Source organism: Pundamilia nyererei, unplaced genomic scaffold (assembly GCF_000239375.1).
Source record: "Pundamilia nyererei isolate P.nyererei 1_Seehausen unplaced genomic scaffold, PunNye1.0 scaffold00323, whole genome shotgun sequence".
Lineage (NCBI taxonomy): Eukaryota > Metazoa > Chordata > Actinopteri > Cichliformes > Cichlidae > Pundamilia > Pundamilia nyererei.
In genome coordinates this window covers 77,996-94,775 of record NW_005187724.1, presented here as the reverse complement: position 1 = coordinate 94,775, position 16,780 = coordinate 77,996, and the positions used below count along the sequence as shown (strand labels likewise).

Below are 16,780 nucleotides of genomic sequence, written 5' to 3'. Positions count from 1 at the left end.
CCCCCCGCATTCCTCCATTCCTTTCTCTTTCTCTACCCCTCTCTCTGTTACTCCCTCCCCCTCCCCATCTCTCCTACTTGTCTGAACTCTGACAGGTGTGTAATTGAATGATTAATGACCACCACAGTAACCCTCCTCCTCCTCTCTCTTTCTCTCTCTCCTGCTCAACCACGCAGACTTTATATTAAAATGGAACTGTGCAATGTTTATGCACACACACACACGCACATTTATGCACACAGGTGTGCACATTTCCACACGTGTTCATTTTGCTTCAATAACCTGAATGGTCAAATTCAAGAAGATGAGTCTTGAAACGGTGGAGATGTAAGGAGTGTAGTGATATGTATATGAAGGGCCAACACTGCACCAGTGCTGCAATAAAAATCGGAATAGCTTGATCTTATGTGAATTTAATAAATAAATAATAAATGTTTCCCACAAAGTGAGCTTTAATGCATTAAGAAAATAAAAGTAAAAATCTGATTTGTGACGCTGTATGGCTCAAATCTACTGTAATGCCAAACTACACACCTCTACGGGCTACAGCAGATTTTCTGTCAATAAGTCCCGTGCACTGACAGGTGTGATTATTTCTGGTTATTATTATTAATATTATTTTCTGATGCTGAGGGGGAAAATTAATGATAATGTGTGTGTGTTTTTTTGTACAGATTATAAAAACAGCGTGTCATTTGAAAACCAATCATCTGTTTCAAAGGTCAGAGGAGTGAATATTGATATTACAGACTTTTTCTTGTTTAAACATACATGTTTACACACTTAGGTTATATGGATTGAGAATGTAAAGGCCTCAGGCTTAAACTTCAGTGGTAAGGAGACGTTTCTTTGCATTTCTTCATCTTTTCCCATGTTGATGCTGGAGGTTCTCAAATATTTAAAACCATGCCCTTCACTCCGTGATATGCTAAATGTCAGATACGGCACCATCAAGATGTTATTTTTCATAGACAAACCATATTCATTCATTCCCCTGGTTATCCACATCCCCTGGAGAGACTCTGTGCTTCACCAGGGAGAGACATTTATATAAAATTATATAAAATGTCTCATTGAAAAACTTCCTGTTATCCCTTTTTGACTTTTGTGCCCTCCTTCTTTTGGTCTGACTAAACAGTGACAGTGTGATGGACAGTGTGTTTGCTGTAGGCTTTAGTATATACTTTGGTGCAGAGCTCAGTTTCAAAACCAGTATAAAAATAATGGTACATTTTCACAGATCATACTGAAACAAAAGTTGCTGAACTATTTGCATGACAGTGTTGTGAAAAAAAAAAAGGGATTACCAGGCATACAGGGCTGCATGGGGGTGGGGGGGGATTAGAGAGTAAAAGTGAGGGGCCCGTCCTGACCAGCATGGCTGAGGAGCGAGTGCGTGAAGGGACAAAGAGAAACGAAAAGTGGAGGAGTGCTGAGGTCAGGACCTGCGTGCTAAGGGAGAACGACCATTTCCTGTTGACCCCTGTCTGAACTCTGGCCTCTGACCCATCCTCCTGCAGGCCAAATGGGGGTAGGGCGAGGATGGGGTATTACGTGTTTGTTGTGTCCTTTGGGTGCTGTGAGTGGATGTAAGGCAGCAAACGGTGTAATTATGTGTGGATGTTTGGGGCCTAAAGTAGAAGAGAGGTGAAGGTTATGAATAGGATTGGTGTCTACCAGGCTTTAAGGGGGGAAAGTGAGGCGACAGGCTGCTCAAGTTTTAAGTGTTTGTGCTTCTAAATATGGCATAAACAGACAGGAAAGAAGAATGTGAGCTCTTGTCTGCGCTATAAAACATTTAAGAATTCGGACTCTTTTTTCCTCCCTGTGATAATCCAGCCTGCGTGACAGATCACTGCAGCTGCAGCCTGAGGCCTCCATCAGATAAACAGATAGTCAGAGGACACCGACGTGACTTATGAGTGGAAAATAGAGAAAGATCGCACCATTTTTCAAAAAATGGTTCTTAGAAAAGCCAGCGGCTGCGATGTTTGTTATGAATGTTTGAATGTCTCTGGAGTTCCACATTTTCTAAGTGGAACGGATTGTTGTAAATCTCACGAGCTGTTTTTATTTCTCGGTGCTGTTTTGCATTAGCTTTGCTGTCCCATTGCCATATGTGTATATATCTACCAATAAGAGAAAAGGTTTATAGTTGAGGAGAATAGATGCATTTAAGGAACTCCAAACTTTTAAATGACTGTTTCTGCAAAATGAGCCGTGTGTTTACTCATAAGTGGCTGTGTTTTCATCAAAAAGCCTGCACTCTGAATGTATGGCTCTTTACAGCATACGATAGAAATGAAATGCAAAGCTGAGTTCATAATTTGACATTTGTCTGGGTTATCCTTTATGTACATCAGACGTATTATCACTCAGCTTTTGCACAGGCTTGTGTATGTGCCAAATAAAACCAGATGCACACATTTCTCCGTTTTTTATTCACATCACCTCAGTAGATGTGAAATGGAGCATTCATAAAGCATTAGAAGTTTGAGCTTCCAGCTTTAATTTAAGGAGTTTAACAACACTATTTTATTTACAGTTGAAGAATTTCATTTTAAGGTCATTTGATTTAACCACTGTCTCGTTTAAATCTAAGAAACACAAGCAGTTTACAACACATTTGAGTGCCAGATCATTTTTAAGGGGGTGACCAGGTTGAGAACACTCACAGACAATGAGGTGAAAATCAGCTTATATCAGTATCATGTCATATCATCGATACCTTTCAATGTGTCCAGCTGGCAGATCTTTAGGGTGCTTTCTGCTTCATTTATGGTACTGTGGTTGTGACCATTTGCTTATGTATTTGCTTTTCAACCAATGCAATGCAATGCTTTGCAATCCACTCCCCGATACCTGCTTCTCCTTTCATGCTGCATGACTTAATCAGTGTTAGGCCTGTTGTTATTGCTCAGCGATGTGTTGCTCTCCCCTCCTCAAGAGTGGAGAGATCCCAGAACAGATCCATGCCAGAATATGAATCACTGCAGATGGAAATAACCGTCTTCTTTTGACTACAGTGGCCTTGACTGAACCGATGTCTTCTAATTTTTCTGGGAAACACATTGCTTCACGACAAATATGAATTTTCTGATCATGATTCGTACAATTTGCTTATGCAGACATTACGACCATGTTACGATAAGCTTTTAAATAAAGGAACACTTGCAAAAGTTAATTTTAACCTGCTAATAAATGTCATGTGATAATATTACTGGTTTAAGACAAAAAACCCTCAAGTTTTATAAAAAAGATTTTAATACTTTAACTGTATTCCCATCAACATCTTCATCATCATAATCATTCAGAAATACTTCAGCAGTCCAAGCAGAGTGGAGAGGGAGCCGAATGTTTGAAGAGTCCTTTGGCTGCAGCTCCCCTCACACACCGCTGTGACAGACAACACTGTAATAGAAATGCTTACAGAGGACTTTGTGTGTGCGTGCGTGTGTGTGCTGCAATGGCTTTCAATGTAGTGTTTACTGCAATGTGTGTGTATGTGCGTGTGTATAGGAAAGATCCTAAGGTAACGGACGCCTGCAGGCGTCTTAAGGAGGTCAGTGGTACGATAGCGAGGCAGACTGGAAGTCATTCATAGTGTTTAGCTTCATGCTGAGGAAGAGCACTAATATTTCAATAAACTCACGTGAAGCTGCAGCCGCCTGGAGTGGCGTGCATAAATATAAAAATAGAATAAGAAAAAACTAACAAAAAAATAACAACACAAAAAAACAAAAGAACAAAGCTTTAAATAAAGTTTGTGTGTGAAGGGGAGTGTGTGTGTGTGTGTGTCTCAGTCTCTGAAAGTCAAACATGTGTAGGAAGACAGGGAGGAGTGAAGAAGGCGTGCTCACAGGACCCGAGCCCCGTGCTGTGGCAAAAAGTCCGGGATGAGTATTCATCGGTGTGTCTGATCCAATCCCTGGGTCTTCCTGTGGTTCAGCAGGCATGATGGGAAGTGTAGTTTAAAGCATATGTCTCACCCACAGGACACAGTGGAGTCATTTAAAGAAGAGGAAGCACTTCTACTCTGAAAGAGGTATGGCTTAAACCTGTGGGTCCAGACTAACGCATGGGTGTAAGGGTCACATCCACTTGTGTGAGTGTGTGTTTGTGTGCATGTGTGTTAGGGTGGAACAGCTACATTGAGGTCAGTGTCTTTCAGTGGGGAATGTAAACTTTTGGAGAAATGTGTCTTTTTTTTCTTTAAATAGTGTACCTTCATTACACATAATCAGCCGCACGCACTCACACACACACACGCATACATATCCCTCCAAACATATACACACATTCAAACGGCAATTACCCCTCTCTCTCTCTCACACACACACACACACCACATATACACCCCAGATCCTCCCACAACTAATGTGCGTGTATGTCCAGTCCTTGGGTGAGCAGCGGCTCTGCGGGGTGTGCATGAGGCGGCGGGTGGAGCAGCATGGCCGCGTGAGGGTGCGGGCCAGGATAAGAATGGAGGGACGGTCCTGGGTGGGGAGGATAGCCTGGTTGGGACAGGAGAGCGCCGGGGTAGTCACCCTGCAGGGAGGACATTCCCTGGAGACCTGGTGCGAGAAGAAAGTGGAATATTTACGAGGATCCTCCAAGATGCAGAAGTACAGAAGACCCTTCCCTTCTGTCTTAAATAAGTCTTTTCACATTATTAATGGATTATAGGTTTGCACTGGAAACTATGTGAACCTGACGCAGGTATTCAGTGCAGGTTCACCTGTTTAGTTCCTCTTAAGCACCTGAATCCTTTGAAATTTGTAACAGCTTTCAATTAAAGCTACAAATAATTGTTATAATTCATTGCAATATTCTATAAATCAGGAAACATCCCTGTCAGACTTAAAAACAAACGTATGCAGGTTTTAAACATTGCCCTGCTGTACAGCATGTATTTCAGTCCCTTGAACACTGCTGCTGACTTTTAAGAGGTTTTTTAACAACTTTATTTTAGGACACGGGGTTTGGTATTTCAGAGTGGTGTTTAGTGCTGGGCAAAGTTTTTTGTTAATATTAAAATCACAAACTTTAAAACTTCTACTTCAACTAGAAATGAAAATGAAAAAGAAACTGGTGGGTCGTTAATTAACTGTAGCCACGCAGGTAGTTATATTTTATTTAATATTTATAGATATTTTACCTAATCCATGTTATTTATTTTCATTTATTTTCGTTTCATAATCAGCGTTGCTGGTAATTTTCTATAGATTCATACTTCATACTAACTTCTACAGCAAACTGAAAAGACCAAAAAGGCTCCTATTGAAGATATAATATATCATAATATAATAACATAATGATTTCCAGATTCAGCTTGGCGCTGCAGTTGTTGGGGGGTGTTTTCAGAGATGGATAACTCCACATTTGGCGTGCTAATGAGTATTTTCAGCAGCACAAACGGTGTGTGTCTGTCAAAATAAACCATAGTGTTTGTGCTCCTAGTGACGAATGCAGTTCAGCTGTATTTAATTCTGCCGTACCTGCTGTTCGAAGCCCGAGGTGGGCCTGGCCGTCAAGCCCGTAGCCCCCGAGAGCCGCGCCCTCCGGGCTGTAGGGACCACCCTGACCTGTGAGACAACACACGCCTTCTTACACAAATACACAACAGACACACACTCATATGCACACATTTAGATTTACTGAATGACTGACTAAACACTGACCTGAGCGATTTGACTGATCAATCATTGGCTGGACTATTCTCCTCCTGGCATTGATGAACCTGTATGAAGCATTCACATAGATAGAGAGAGAGAGAGAGAGAGAGAGAGAGAGAGAGAGAGACACCCGTTAATGGAGAAAAAGGCTGACCGGGAGACTATTAACCTTTTCCATTTTACAACCACTTAACCCTTTCAGAGGACAGAGTAAATCAGCGTTAGGGCAAAGGACGTATCGATCAGCCCTGTGATAATTGATTGATCTGCATTGATTGGATTTGTGTGTGTGTGTGAGTGTGAGTGTACCTGCGGCAGTGGAGGTTAAAATATGTACGCTATGAAAGAGCAGAATCTATTCTCTTTAACACATGTTTCATGTTTGCATGTGTCTAAAAGTTGGAGGAACAAAGCATGGAGAGAACTATTCAGTCAGCAATTAGGAAACGTATTCATGTGTGTGTGTGTGTGTGTGTGTGTGTGTGTGTGTGTGTGTGTGTGTGTGTGTGTGTGTGTGTGTGTGTGTGTGCTCAGAGAGTGTATAGGAAAGATGTGAGCACTAAATAATTTGATTATTTGATTATTGGTTTACTATTCCAAACACAGAGCTTGTGAATTACATGGCACTGCAGCTTGGGAAAAATGCTTCCTGTTACACGGCACACTCCAGTAAAGTACATTAAATGTCTATTTTCAAATCAATTTTTTTTGTGTGCACTTTTTAACTGGATTAAAAAAATATATTTTGGGCTTTGTAGAATAAAAACTTGCAAAAAAAGTTCACAAAGCAAAGTAGCAGCAACATAATTTCAACACAACATTAAAAACAGGGCATGCTGGCAGGGAGGATCTTAAATCTCCATCAATAGGGCACCAGAGAAACGAGTCCTAAAACCCAGAAGAGATATAGCAGTTCTACACCTCTGGTTCCCTCGTTTGGATTCAGGTCTCTTTGGTTAGAAAGACGAAATAAGGTCTAGCTTTCAGCTTTAGAAATCTGGATGCATGCTCAATCACCCACACATTTACATAATGACAAAAAATAGCACTACTGACTAACAATGGGCCAATTAACGTCATTACGCTGAACCCAGGTGGTTTTGTTTATACCATAATGCCTGCATTTTAGTTTTTCCAATTGCACTTATGCTGCAAAGATCAGAAAAGAGATGTGCATTCATTCAGATTAATTTGCTGACATGCCATGAGCTTTTATTTTACACGATAATTAAAGAACAAGAATCTGCTTTGTGCGGAGAAAACAAAGGTGATGCTAACTTCTGGTTTAACCTACAGAAAAAGGAAAAAAAACCTTTCCCTGCCACACTTTAAAGGAACAATGAACGTCAGAGGGGCGGAGCCTAAAGGAGCGTAACTATTGGACAAAGTTTAAACCCTGGAACGCAGTTCTGTTCATATAGCACCAAATCACAAAACTAGTAACATGCACAATAAAAATAAATCTTGGCATAAGAAACATAAAATGTAAAGGTTATGCTTCACATCTAAAAATGTAACTGATGTTGAGCACACTTACCAGTTGTTGACCTGTAAGATGGTCAGTCCTGTATCCTGTGACAGCTGCTTCTTCTGCTCCTCAGATGGGTACGGATGCTGCAGGAGGACACACGAGGCTCAGGTTAGAGAAATCAAACATTCCAGACTTTGCGCTGTGATCTTTTCAGCTTTTGTTGAGAATCATCTCGAGGCCTGAATCTAGAATAAAGCGACGTGTGTGAGCTCTCAGCTCGAACATCGATGACCTTCCGTCTGAGCGAACATCTGCACTCCCATTTTCACCCTCATCAGCCCCTCTCGCTTTCCATCTCAGTATCTCTCTCTAACTCACACACACGTTTTAATAATTGAAGTGAAGCAACATTTGACCTGCCTCATTTAGTAGCTAATTACCAATCCAAGCAGCTCACCAACAATTACTCACTCCATTTCTGTCGCTTCCACAATTATTCAGCAGCAAGCATATTCACATAATCACTTAATCCCAGATTTTTCATTTAATTTAATTGACCTCCATTATACAGCGGCTTCACCCCTCTTTCTATTCCTGTCATAGACGTTTTGTTCCATGCTAAATCCTCTCTTTCACTAATTACAGCGCGCAGACTTCCTTTGTTTGGTTACCAGTGTGGAAGGATGACTTAACTACCGTTTAAATTCAATATTTTCAAGGATAATAATTCACTTTAATGTGGAAGGTAGATGAAAAGCCAACCCACCGACAGGTGCTGGAAGAGCCAAGCTCTCATGATATTTGTGGCCACTTTAGGGAAGATCCCCCTCTTCTTGTTGTTCCTCCTGTCTCTGTCCGTCTCGTCCTCCTCACCTGTGCTGGGAGAGGCCACGCCTCCATCGAGACCATCGCCTGCAGGGAGACCATGGAATCATCATCATCCTAAATGACTGCCAGCATCTATCAGGTCCCAACTCACGCGAGCCCACTAAGCAAATGTGTTTGACCCGAGACAGGCAAACTGCGTCAGCTTTAAAACCACACTCTGCTTTCACAAATCAAACTCACCATAACTATTATTTTACAGTTTAGTATAACTGCTGTGCATGTCATTCATTTTACGGTTGAAAGATGGTTAATTTTCTAGAGTTATTGCACTGAAACTATTTTTTCTATCCAGCTTGAAATATTTAATATTGCCAATGACAGAGAAAGGCAGTAATTTGTCTTTAAGAAGCTGAAAGCGAAGAATGTTTCTCATTTTTGTTTAAAAACACCTAAAGTGATTCATTGATTATCAATGCAGCTACCAGTAGTTATGATAATACTGGCTTGTTTTAACACACAGTTATTTATATTCTTACTATACACGGTGAATGTGTAACCTGCTTTCCCTGTGTCTGCTTCCTCACTGCAGTGTTTTCTGGTGCACACAGTAGCTCTGTTCATCATTAACTATTGATGTCATGTAAATAATACACATATGATCATGTCTCACGCACAAATTGTCCTCTGCTCTGTGCAGACTGATTCTTTTACTTTCCACTCTATCTGCCTGTCTTTTCTGTACTCTGACTCTTTAACCCTGTGGACACCTGCCAGGTAACACCCTTATTTCTCTTCTCTAAACTGAGTGGTTTCTGTCATGTTTCAGGCATGCTTCCAGCACAAAAGGACTGGCTGTGCATCAGACGTTAGTGAGAATGACCTCTCCCTATACAGTTTATTAGGACTACCCTCAGAAAAACCTGAAGCCTGCTCTTATGGCCATCAAACTAAGTATTTATAGATATATATTGAGAAACACATCATTGAGGGTACAGAGATTGGGGAAAGAGTTAAATTTAATTCCCTGATGGTTTTAGATATATCATAGCTGCGACTTCCTTTGGCTATTATAATTGTGCAGCTAAGATCTGTGCTAGCGTATGTGTACCTGCATCACTACAGGTGTCTGCTGTGCTGTGTGAAGGTAGGCCACAGGTGCCTGGCGTTCCCAGAGGAGTAGTGGCACATTCATCTGGCTCTCGTAACCACGATGCATTCTGCAGGCACAGGGAAAAATGGAGGACAGAGGTGAGATGAGGAATTCCTAGTACAGGTGGAATAAAAGGGAATTGAGAAACACTAGGAGCACTACTCTGGATTCTCAGTGGACACAGATGGATGTGTGATAAGCATGCCGATCAACATCCAACGTCTCACCTGCTCCGACAGACTGGTACAGGACCCGGTGAAATCCTCCATGTCAGACTTGGACCCACCCTCTCGCTCATCCAGCACAAGGTCTGTGGGCATTTTGCCCTTCAGACAGGTGATGTAGCGATGGCAGAAATTATCACACAGGTCGTGCACCTTGGGAAAAAGATTTATTTTATTTTATTTTTTTTTACAGATTTTTACTTAATAATTAATACTAATAATACCTAATAATGAGCTTTAAGCTTTAAGCCTACCAACAGATTAAAGGACAGGTGCACATATTTCAAATTTAAAGAAATTATAACTATAACAATAAGAATTTTACAGACTTATTGCCTTTCTTGTTTAGTTTAATAAAAAGAAATATGATGCTAAACAAAGATAACATCAACAACATGCAGTCTCACCAACCTTCTCTAACTCCAATAAATGAAAGCGAAGAACCTGTATGGCCTGGATCATCTGAGGAGGAAAGATGCACTTTAGTTATGAAAACATATCCCACAATGCAATATGTGAAATCTGAGTTAAGTGTGAAGTTAGTTGGTGCATCATACCAAATTGTCCAGCTCGGGATTGGAAGAAAAAATGGGTTTCTCTGACCGAATCTGCAACCCGGTATTAAAAAAATCTGTAAGCAAACAACACCAGCTGAGACCTGGTTCTCTGATTGGGCCTCACAGTCACCGCTCACCTGCTTTGCGAAGGCGGCGATGTCATCGTTGAAGGATTCGGAGGAGCAGACGTCGCTGTGATTGGTCATGCCAGGGAGGTGGGAGGTTGCTGACAGGGAGGTGGAGTCTCGAGGGGAGCAGGTGGCCAGCTCACACTTCTCAAACACTAAGGCCAGCAGTGGAAACAGTGGGTGACTGTACACACACACACACACACACACACACACACACACACACACAGAGTTAACAAACTATACATAAACACAGTCACAGTTGACATTCATGTGTTAAGAGAAACTTTAAACCGCAGTATTTATGTTGCACACAGCTATAAACACTCCATGTGTATTTTCATATTCAGCACAAACATATACTTTATGTTAATCTCATAAGAGTGTGCATGTACTTAAAATTTTTCTAGCCACTGGAAGGCTACTAAATCATTTTTTGACACATGCTTACCCGTAGATCTGGTCCTTGTGGTGTTTGAGGGAGTCGGGGATGGTGGGTCCGTACTGCGGGGGAGGAAGCCCCCGGACTTCATCCCCGTACCCCCCCACCGACATGCCCTCTGACCCTGAGTAGTGCACCAGCTCTTCATACTGAAACACAATTAGATGAAAAGACAGAAAACATGAGACACGTTGGACATCTGTGGCTGTCTGACATCAAATCACACTGGGATTTTATTATGTGGTCGGGCTGTCAGTGGAACGGTCTAATATACAGTTACAGTTACTAGACCTGATGTGGGTTTATATCTGTATGCTTCTGTTTATGCTGTCATTTATATAAATGGAAAATGACCGCATATTGATATTGTAAGTTTGAGTATGTGTGTAAGTGCTATTACAACTAGTAATCCTAGCTAATCTGAAACTAACTGTCGAACCAGTGTCACTGCAGTTTGATGTAACATTCATGAGAAAAATGGCCTGGATCATCTGAGGAGGAAAGATGCACTTTAATTATGAAAAATTGCTTTTTTTTCACTTTGGTAGAATGATGAGATACTTAAGGAAATTCTAGCAATGCCAGGATCCTAAAACACTCATGAAAGCCAAACAGAAGCAGCAGCAGCAGAGCTGCAAAGCAGTTATCCTCACTACTTGAAAAGTTTACTTTCTGTGAGCTAAGAAGAAGAGGAGGAGATAACAAAAGAAGGCGATGTCATCTTTGAAGAAAGACAGCAAGCCTGTAGCTGCTAATACAGTATCCTGGTTGCATTACTCAGACAAGACAGTAGCTGTGCAGACATCTCTCATGATTTGCTGTGTGACAGCCTCACTGAGGCCCACTTGCAGAGGGAATCATACACAGACATATGTTGCAGACGCAATGACTCACACATGCACAGAGACAATCGTGCACTCAGCAGCCCTCAAAATACGTGTCATGAATACACATGTCTGACTCCCTGGTTCCCCCAACTCGCTCTGTCTCTGTGTGAGTTTTATTGAGTTATTGAAACTCAGTCTCTAAGGTGATGTTGCTCAGGTCAGAAGATCTGCTTCTGGGACTCCTGTTACACTCCCAAAGGGCCACTGGGATCAGACTGCACGGGACAAGTGACCCCAGCATGGACACCTTTAACTTCAGTGTTATTTTAACCCAGTCATTAATGTTATGATGCGCTTAGGCTGGTTTTTACTGCGCAGACTGTTTCCAAATAAAGGTTTCTGATTAACCACATTATTTTTATATTTATTTTACTCAGAAGTTTCCACTTCCAGATCATCAGTGATGTTTATTTGTAGAGTGCAAAAGCAGATAACCTGCAAGTGGTGAGACAGTGAAACCTGGTATAAAAGCAATTATTCTCCCTCAATGTTAACCTCTGGGAATTACATAAAAGAATGAAACAGAAATTAAATCATTCCTCTTTACACGCATGCACATGCCTTCCATGAAAACCCCTCTTTAGGACCCCTTTGGAGGTCTCCGGACCCCACTTTGGGAACCACTGTCCTAAACGCCTTATCAAATTGTTGCATTTCAGCCTCACATATGGCCACCGGGATCACAGAAAGCACCTGCTCTGAGGCCCTGTCCCCGGACACCTTCTAGTTTTTATGGAGGCTGGCTATTAACACAATCACCGCTATCAGATTGCGCGTCTCTCTTTACGCACGGCCCCTATCGAGTTTCCGTGCGTCAAGGCGGATCAAAGCGAACAAGTCGAGATGACAAATTCCGCGAATGTTCCCTTTTTTTCAGAAAAGTCACGGAGCCGGTAAACAGGATTCAGATGGCAGAACAACATTTTCATTATATAAAAAAGAAGAAGTTATAGCTGGCCTAACAGGAGACTTTGAGCTGTTTGACTATGGTCATATGCGCCACAGTAACGCAAAGTTTTCTAAAAGAGGAAACCTGGAGCAGATGCTGTGTTTCATAAAAGTCAGACACTATGTGAAAGTAAAGCTGAGCAAAAGAAGCTAATGTTCTATCAGCGGAGAATAATTTAACTGTAAATATAAATTCTTTCAAACTGAAATTTAAAAACTGTGTTTTAAAACAAGAAACACGCAATTTAAACTATGGGCTTAAAAGTACAAGCCTGCTTTCATTTTACTGGAAAATAACTAAGTGTGGATATTTTTGATAATTTTGTGCTAAACTTCAGATTTTCCACGCTCTTCTAAAATCAATAAACCTTAAAAATCGCAAAGCGCAAGCAGCGGGCGATACCCTCCACAAGGAAAGCACATAGATTTAGCATATATTTCTATAATGCACTGTTTAAAAATTTTATTAATTATTAAATTTGCCTAAGATATGGAAATGATTATCTACAGCTTTCCAAAACGAAATCTACATATTTCTTCTGAGGGTAAAATACCCGTACCTGTTGCAGGTTATAGACTGGAGCGCCACGATATAGGCGTGTTTTTCGCAGAGACACGTTAAAGCACTGATTTCCATTTGAATTGATTGTTTAATTTTAATTTTTAACTTTTCTCTTTTAATCTGCGTTATTACTGTACGAACCCGAATAAAAACATTTAACGTTAAATGGAGCAGTGAAAAGCTTCTGTCTCTCAATATACAAATGAGCCATACAGCAAGTATCCATTTTATTTCTGCGATCTGAAAATCTTTCAGTTTCTTTATATGGGCTCTGTGTGCAAGCAGTTCCCGGTACACGTGGTTGTCCATGTTTGGCCCCTGCTGCTCTCGCTGTCTGCGCTGTTTTCACACGGCAGTGATTTTCTGTATACACACTGAATATCTACACTTGCTTTCCTCCATTCAGAGGTCTCTGTCCGCCTGCTGCCCGTCAGCCTATTTCTCCTCCACCACCACCACCACCACCACCAAGCCTCTGAATCACTGTAGCAAAAAAACTGACCTACTTACCGAGTTGCAGAGCTGCATCTCTTCTCCTCTGCCTCTTAATGACCTCCACTCTAAACCTATCTGACATTAGGCTATACGCAAAAAAAAAAAAAAAAAAGGACATTCTTTTATGGTTCCCACACTGCAAGTTATGCATCGCACAAACTAAACTAGACCGAATTTTAACTCGTGAAATAGATTATGGTTGATTAAAAGTGGTGGGCCAAAAAGTTCTTTGAATCAATATCAAATTGATTATAAGTAAGCATTTAGCTGCTATATACAGAATATTTTATGATGAGTTTTTATAGCATGAAATGATATTAATGTTCTGTCCTTTCCCCTACTAAACATCCACTGCTCTCCTTTCACTGGGCCTTGATTTTTTCTTTTTTTTTTTATGTGCCCTGCAAGCAAGAAGATTTCCTACCATGTGCTCCCTTTGTGACTGTTTTCTAATTACTTCTCTGTAGTGATAAAACGATGTTAGCCGAGACAGGCTCTTGTCTGCCTCACTCATTAAAAAAAAGAAAAGAAAAAAAAAGAGCAGCCCTACCCTCTTCTCCATGCGACCCGACAGCCAGTCCTACACCGGGGATGATGATGCGCTGCTCGGCTAGCGCAGCGTGCTTTGCTCCCTTCCTCTGCCTTCCGGGGTCCTGGAAATAAAAGTGCATTTGTTTTTATATTTATTGTGAATTAAGTTGTAATTGTAAGAACAGCCCATGGGATTCAACAACAGCGTGAGGTATTGGATATAAACACTTAGGACCTGCTCCTTGTGTGCGTGTGTGTGTGTGTGTGTGTTTACTCCGAGTCCATCGTGCTTTATATAACAACATAACGACGGGACTAGAGGTTTTATGGACGGCTGATATTCTATGGAGGACCTAATGCTTTATAGTAAGACAATAGCTAATAAACGCTATAATAATCCCAGCAGCCCATTAAACGCTATTGCCGGATGAGGAGGAGTAATGCGAGGCTCAAATAAATGGTGTAAAATGTCCCACCGAGACGTAAACGCTCGCCGTATCCTGTCCTGCTCGGGCCGTGTCCGGTGTAGTCCACAATCCCCCGGTGTGAAAGGGAGCGGCGGCTTCCTGCAGCGCCTCGCCTCCGCCTGGTGCGCGTCTCGCTCCGGATCGCAGAGCGTCGGGATGCTCGGTGCTGTGGAAGACGGACTCACAGACAGCGTCCCTCCTTTCCCCCCAGTTTTTTTCTTCTTCTTCTTTCTTTCCTGGCTCCTCGCGTTTGGCTGTCCGCTCAGCATACGGCGACAGGCTGGAAAATGTCACGGCTGGGAATGAGCAATGGTGTTTTCAGCCTCCAGAGGAGAGACGGAGGAGGAGGAGGTGCAGAGAAGGAGGAGGTGGAGTGGTGGTGATGGTGATGGTGGCGGTGTGCGGGGAGGTTTCGGAGGGTCAAAACACGACGGGGTCTCTTGCCCCCCCACCCACGCCCCCCTCATCCCTCCTCCTCCCTTTCCTTCTTTTCCCCTCCTCCTTATCCTTATCACACACACAAACGCCAGAGAAGAAGAAGAAGACGCAGACCCCCTCGATCGCTTTTTTGTTTTTATCTCCGCGCTGATTTCACTCCTCCACCCCTCCATCCTCCCCCTGCAGCTGCGCGGTTATCATCTCGGGATAACTGGGGAGAAGAATAGCGATAGCTCACACTGTTTAAGAGAATCTATGAAAATCCAGACACTTTGAAGGTGTGCAATCACCTTCACACACACACAACAAAGACATTTCATTCAAAACGGTCTCCTTCTGAAATATGGGCACTTTAATCACATGTGCAACAATTAGGACTTGAATTAGAAAGAGAAAGCTGTAGAAAAATAACGCTGGTTTGCCTTCGGCGGAGATCATCTCCACTAATTATAGGATTAAAGTTGGTCTCGGTGAAGCTATCCCTCCTGTGCCTCATAAATAAGTTTGGAGCGTGCTCATGACATTTACAGGCTCACAGTGTTTTGCTGTTTTTGTTGACGTCCATTCAAGGGCAGCCTTTTGACCCAAATCAAATGCCACCCTTTGGCCCTCTTTCTTAATTGTTGTTGTTGATTGAAAGACGTCCGAAAATAAAACCATTACGCGTAACTTTCATTTTAACCAGAAAGAGAGAAACAGAGAGAGAGAGGGGGGACCTTTCAGATGTTAGTGGCATTGCTAAACTCGCCGTCTTGTGTTGTAAATGACATCTAAGTAACATGATAATTATCCAAAACGTTCTTTTCCCCCGGGCCCTGCTGTGAGGGGCCAACAGGCGGCTGCTTTTCAATCAGCAGCGGCTTGGCGGGGATCAGGAGGCCGGGGCAGGCGGCTCTGTGGGCGGCACGGTGTTTGGCCGTAGGGCCGCCTGCGAGGGCCCCGCGTCGTCCCTGCAGCCGGGGAGGGCTTTCAACTCCGCAGGGTGCTGCTTTCCTACGGGGGTGATCACAGAGCTCAAGCCCCATCCTACACTGAGCCACGATGCCATGTCAATGGGCTGGAAAAGGCGATCCAAGGCTTGTTTTCTCTTTAACAGGTTAAATGAAAGGATTAACACCGAAGCGTGTAACATCTGATGGATTCATCTTGGCAGGGCTTTAGATTTTCCTCGAACCCTTTCCACAACACAAATAGCCTACTGAATTAACATCAGTTAATTTTTTCAAAGTTTTTTTTTCAAGCCCTTAAGACTACAGTGACCCGGATGGCTGACGACATACACGACCATCAAAAGTTATTGATTTCTTGATCAGATCTTTCTCAAGCATTTTTCTGAATTGGACCATAAATCTTCGCACTTTATCCAACAGGCTGTTTATCTAAACACAGATTACAGCCATTTACATCACAAACACTTAAACGACCCATCACTTTTATCACAGCTGTAACACCTCCTTTCACTCACAGCACAACAACACGTTTTAACACAACATATGTTATTAAGTTTGTGCTAACGGGTAACACGGCTGATCTGAATGTTCTCACGGAGGCACACAGAGATGCCCCAAAATAACTCACAGAGCAAATTGCAGGGTAGCATTTATATTCACCTTCAGCTGGTGGCTTATCAACATTCATTAGTGGTTTATTAGCTCTTCATTAGTCATTATACAACACTTCCCTTGTTCTGCACCACCAGATTGTAAGTTAGTAAGACTTTTCTCCTTATAACGTGCTAGTTATTGCTTAATAAGTGAAAAACTGGTTATTGGAAGGAGGTCTCTTTGAATTTTCAGAAACAGACAGACTTAATTTACAACTACTAACTACAGAATATTAGATTAAATATTCTGATATCAATTAATAAATGGCACATTAAATGTTAATTTAACCTCTCTCTAACAGGTAGTTATTGTTTGCAAACTGTGGAATAATAGTTGGTAATACTTGGTAATTATTTAATAATTGAACATCATA

General features: G+C 42.0%; 1 protein-coding gene across 2 annotated transcripts; it reads right to left on the bottom strand.

Moving 5' to 3' along the window:
• Nucleotides 1-4,301: 4,301 nt before the first annotated feature.
• meis3 (myeloid ecotropic viral integration site 3) lies at nt 4,302-14,805 on the bottom strand. Of its 2 annotated transcripts, XM_005751699.2 has the most exons (14): nt 14,375-14,805; nt 13,918-14,020; nt 13,383-13,453; nt 10,485-10,624; nt 10,043-10,217; nt 9,906-9,956; nt 9,760-9,810; nt 9,352-9,501; nt 9,083-9,191; nt 7,913-8,058; nt 7,213-7,289; nt 5,682-5,740; nt 5,499-5,585; nt 4,302-4,574 (listed from the first exon to the last, which is right to left on the bottom strand). In XM_005751699.2, the coding sequence occupies exons 3-14, from the start codon at nt 13,398-13,400 to the stop codon at nt 4,375-4,377; spliced, it is 1,263 nt and encodes a 420-aa protein (XP_005751756.1). In that variant the 5' UTR covers nt 13,401-13,453; nt 13,918-14,020; nt 14,375-14,805; the 3' UTR covers nt 4,302-4,374. The 2 variants fall into 2 exon arrangements, with proteins under 2 accessions (XP_005751756.1, XP_005751757.1); XM_005751700.2 differs by lacking the exon at nt 13,383-13,453.
• Nucleotides 14,806-16,780: the final 1,975 nt, after the last annotated feature.

Coding starts and splice junctions, on each gene's coding strand:
- meis3 (XM_005751699.2), bottom strand. Junction 9,502..9,759: donor ATTTATTGGAGTTAGAGAAG/GTTGGTGAGACT, acceptor CTTTTTCCCAAG/GTGCACGACCTGTGTGATAA. Junction 5,586..5,681: donor TGATCAGTCAAATCGCTCAG/GTCAGTGTTTAG, acceptor GTTGTCTCACAG/GTCAGGGTGGTCCCTACAGC.